The sequence below is a fragment of the Nicotiana tabacum genome, chromosome 14 (genome assembly GCF_000715075.1).
Source record: "Nicotiana tabacum cultivar K326 chromosome 14, ASM71507v2, whole genome shotgun sequence".
In the NCBI taxonomy this organism is placed as follows: Eukaryota; Viridiplantae; Streptophyta; class Magnoliopsida; order Solanales; family Solanaceae; genus Nicotiana; species Nicotiana tabacum.
This window is the reverse complement of record NC_134093.1, coordinates 93,565,606-93,570,507: the sequence shown is the minus strand read 5'-3', so window position 1 is coordinate 93,570,507 and position 4,902 is coordinate 93,565,606. Positions and strand designations below refer to the sequence as shown.

General features: G+C 32.0%; 1 protein-coding gene across 1 annotated transcript; it reads right to left on the bottom strand.

Moving 5' to 3' along the window:
- Nucleotides 1-1,209: 1,209 nt before the first annotated feature.
- Nucleotides 1,210-2,629, bottom strand: LOC107772256 (uncharacterized protein At5g65660). The gene is made up of 2 exons (XM_016591752.2): nucleotides 2,231-2,629; nucleotides 1,210-1,594 (listed from the first exon to the last, which is right to left on the bottom strand). Exons 1-2 carry the CDS (start codon nucleotides 2,447-2,449, stop codon nucleotides 1,397-1,399), a joined length of 417 nt encoding a protein of 138 aa, XP_016447238.1. The 5' UTR covers nucleotides 2,450-2,629; the 3' UTR covers nucleotides 1,210-1,396.
- Nucleotides 2,630-4,902: the final 2,273 nt, after the last annotated feature.

Sequence of the window (4,902 nt, the reverse complement as noted above, 5' to 3'; positions counted from 1 at the left end):
GTAAACTGCATTGCGCAATAAAGCATAGCCTGACCCAGTGGCGGAGCTACCTTATAGCAAGGGGTGTCAACCCTTCACAAAAAAAAATACACTATTTAGGTAGGTAAAAATAATTATATACATATATATTATATGTTGCCTTTGATTTTTTTCGTATGTTTACTTTTATATATTTTAACACCTTTTAATGAAAATTCGACCTCCGCCTCTAACTTGACCCCAAAAAGGGAAACAAAAATCAAATTATGAAAACGATAAGTTTCAACTGTTATGATCATTCTTATTCTTGGTTCGGATTTTGCAATAATACAATGTACCATTATCATTCATATTCTTGGTTCGGATTTGTAATAATACAACACCATTATCATTCTTATTCTTGGTTCTCATTTGCATTATACAAGCATTATCATTCTTATTCTTGGTTCTGATTTGCAATAATACAAGTATATACAACCAAAAAAATTCGAATTGTCCGAGAAGCAGAACAAGTTCTTTTTTTTTCTTCTTTTCGGGAAATGTTTTGTGCTTAGGAATTCCATTATATCAATTGGTTAATTAATACATACAAAATGGTATGGGCAATCGACTTAAGAATCAGTGTGTTTCCTGGCTTCATTTATTTGGAATCAAGTATTCCCCCTACTCCCAAATTGACCTCTATTTTCTATTTATGCGTCTTATTATTATTATTATTTTAATCTATTTTAAAAAGAATGTCATTTTCAGTAAGTTTTAAATTTTAAAATTCATATTTTATTCTTAATGATATTCTCTTATAGAAATGACATGTTTAAAATCAGGAGATTTAAAAATTATTTTTGTTATATCTTACACACATTTAATTTAAAACCATTCACAAAATACAAAATTCTACTTTACGTTCTCATACATTGTATCCGGTCATATTAAGACACATTAAATGAAATAGAGCTATTTACCATGCTTTAACGTCCAAGAAAAAGAGATTGGGATTGATAAGGCTGAGGTAAATGTTATCTAAAGACTTCCTCTTTAATTCCCACCACGATAAAGGCTATAAAATTTTTTTTTAGATCTTTTAAGTGACGTCATAATGTAAAAGTTAGTTCACAAGGTCATTAGTTTATAAAAATTAGATTAAAAGAATATACAATAATTAATTAATCATGAATAAGTGATAAAGTATACGGAAAAATTAACACTTCCGTTAATTTGCGTAAAAATAAATTCCCCAAAGTAACACTTCCATTAATTGCATAGAGTTGCTCAATCATAATCATGCTGTTGGAGAGTAGATAAGTAAAAGTGAATTGTTCAAACTTCATTAGTATTTACAAGTAAAAATATTGGGAATTTGATTAAACAAAAACTCTATACACCAAGTGGTCTAGTCCTCAATTGAAAGCTTTTTTCACTAGTAGAAAGGTACTTCCGCCACCGTTCGAGGCGGCTTAGGCGGCGAAGGCAGCGGCGGCGGCAATTTCGGCAACTCTTCGACAACCTTTTCCGGTCTTGGAAACTGACATGGACATGGGAATGCTATGAATTTTGGTACTTCATCCCCTGGCATTAATACTGCTGGCAAAGTTGTGTTTTGGCTTTGCTTCCAATTCTGAAAACAAAACAGAGCAAGAAACAACACTTAGCAATAAACCAATGGCCGATAATTAATTAAGCTACATTAGCACACTCAACATAAAAGCAGTAAATGCACATGCATCGTAATTGTGAATTCCAACTTTAAATATTTGAGGTAAATCGTTCTTCAAAAAAATATATATATTCATAATGTAAAAATTTATATTACTATAACGAATAACTTATTTTATTTTTCAGCTAATCACACTTATTTAATGGTTCAAGCTCAATAAGAAGATGAAAACTAAAGTTAACAACATTCTTTTTACTACACCGGTAAATCTTTCTTAGATATTTGAAAGACAACTACACAATTAGTTCCGTTTGACCATAAATTTTAGCTTTTAAAAAAAAATTAGAAACACTAGTTGTTTATGGAATATGATCAATTTTTGAAAAAACTATGAATTTCTTTTTAAGGTCCAGCAAAAATATTTCTTCCACTCAAAATTTTAATTTTTTTTAAAAATAAAATGTATATTCAGACACATCTTCAATTTCTAAAAATAATTTTTCGAAAGAACATTAAAAATTTATTTTTTCAAGTTTCAACTAAAATTTTGAATTCGCCTCTCCGGGGTATCTACGCAGAAGAAAATTAAAAACTTACCAAGTGGTTTTGCTTAGATTTCAAAGATGTAGGATCAAGGCCGGCTTCAAGATCAGAGAAAGAGCGACGGAGAGAGCGGAGCTTGTCCCAATGGTAACAGCAAGAAAATATGCCACTTAAGCTAAATATGAGAATCAACAAAACCGCAGTGCCCAAAGGGAAGCCTAGTGACGGCCTAGACGCGTCCACATGTTGCGGTACATAATTCTGGTTTTCCATTTTTCCTTCGACAACAACAACAATAACTATTTCTTGACTCGAGTACTTCTTCCCGCATCCAATGCAAAGGAAAATTAATTAGCAAGAAATAAAATTCACTTGTTATGTTTTAAAGGAAATACTGAAAGAAGTGATGGGTTCAAGAGGAAAATTGACAGTGAATTTGGGTTGAGTTGAGATGTGAGGGCAGAGTGCGGAATGGTGAATTTATAAACAAAGGCTATGGCTTAAAGGTGAGTACGTGTAAAGAGGTACAGCTTACTATCCGGGCTTATAGTACGGAAGAAAAATATGGGGCCAATTTAGTTTTGGTGCCGAGCGGCGAGCGCGATGCCTTGGCACTGGCCCATATGGGTCAGTTGTCGACTACTAGTATTTTCTTTTGCTGGTAGAGCAAGTGTGCAAGTGTGCAACCTTCATGCTTTTTGTGCAACTTTGTTAGGTCATGAACTTGACATTTCCGGTTAGAGTTTAAAAGTTATTAATTCACTTATCCCAATTGATTGAACTTCTTTATTTTTTATCCGTTTCAAAAAGAATGATCATTTTCTAAATTTAGAAATAATTTAACTTAAATTTTCAATTCTACCCTTAGTGAGAAGTTTCTGTAACCACACAAATATTCTGGACCGCTTTTTGATTTGTTTAGAACCACAAATTTCAAAAGTCTTCATTTTTTCTTAAACTTCGTGCACAGTCAAACTTGTTCACATAAATTAGAACGGAGAGAGTAGTTCTTTGTGTGAAAATATTTTAATTCTTTCATATGTCTAAGTTTTGGTGAATAAAATTATCCGATATTTGTGCCGGTGAAAGTTAAGTAGTATTGCAGGTACCGATAAAATAATTGAGGTGCACACAAGTTGGACCAGACATCATCCTCGTAAAAAAAGGATAGCATTTTTAGATACAAATTCGACAGTTCAGTATGATTAACAAGGATTATGTGCAACGTACCTATAGTAGTGACATGTTCTACATAATTACTACAATATGCAGTGGCGAAGCCATATGGTCATAAGGGTGGTCAATTGACCGTCCTTCGTCGAAAAATTGCACTGTGTATGTAAGTAAAATATTACTTTTTAGAGGTATATAACACATATTGAACACCCTTTATCGGAATTTTTTTTTCACTTCTTTAAATTTGAACACCCTTAAAAAAAAATTTAGTTTCACCACTCACACTATGTATGAGTAAGTAATTGAAAAAATATAATGAGTAATATATTAGAAGTATTTAAGTTACACTGGACATCACCAAAAAAAGGTTACAGTGGACATGTAAAAACCTTTTTACACGGTCAATAGATATAAACATAGGTGGCAATTTTTTTCCAGTTTTGCAACCAAAAAAAAAAATATGTGCCTGATGTTGTTTTTGGTCAATTTTCTAAAATTTGCAAAAGGTCGTTTTATGTTTAATCATCTCGTGATCAGAATCTATTAGTCTGATTAATTTAGATTCAAGCCAGATAAGACTTATTTAAGGAAGAAGTGTTTCTCGACCTTTGATGGAGGATGAATGAATTTTAAGAAAGATTAAAAGCTCAAAGTTTTTAAAACTATTAAACAAATTAAATTCTTGCAAATGAACAGATACGACATCTTGATTTTAATGCATCCAATTTTGGCATAAACATGCCCTGTGATCAGAGGTTGACCAAGGATTTGAGCGCGACGGGGCACCACTAAAACACTAATCTTAAATATGCCATAATTAACGATAAAATTCTGTGTGTAGTTCTTTAAGAAATTAATAAGTATGACAATTTATCCGCTATATATAAATAACCAGAAATTTTCAAAGAAAGAAAAATCATTAAGCAAAGAGTGAAAGATTACTTTGCAAAATAGGTGCTACAGAAGCAATGTTGATAGAAGCGGTGTCGCACAACATTGCTTCATTAATTTTTCTTATTATATATATAGGTAAGTAATATTCAAAAATAAACATTGTTATCAATGCTTAAAACATTTTGACAAAACTGGTTTTCAAAATGTAAAAGAAACAAAAGAAGAAAGAATAAAATGCTACATCTCGAACACAAGATGGTGAGGAAAGCTGGGAAGGTGGTGAAACTACCAGCTCAATCACTGTTGCCGTCCAGCTTTCATTTTTCAGGGGGCTCAAGTAAATTATTTTAGGGGTCCTATCTGGATATACAGTACACACAAGATCTATATATATACATAATTTTTACCGAATCTAACGGATTCCGGTGATCCCGCACACTCCACTATAGGTCCGCCTCCGCTTGTGATACGATATCTTACATGTTACATTGGACCTAATTATGATTGTAATTGATGAGTTATAAAATTACATGCACGCTATAACCAGAATTTAAATATAATTAAAAACAAAGTACACTTGTGAAATGGACACTTGTGCAAAGATACATTTTTTTTTTTAAGTACTAAAGATCAAAATAAATCAGTACATCTTATAG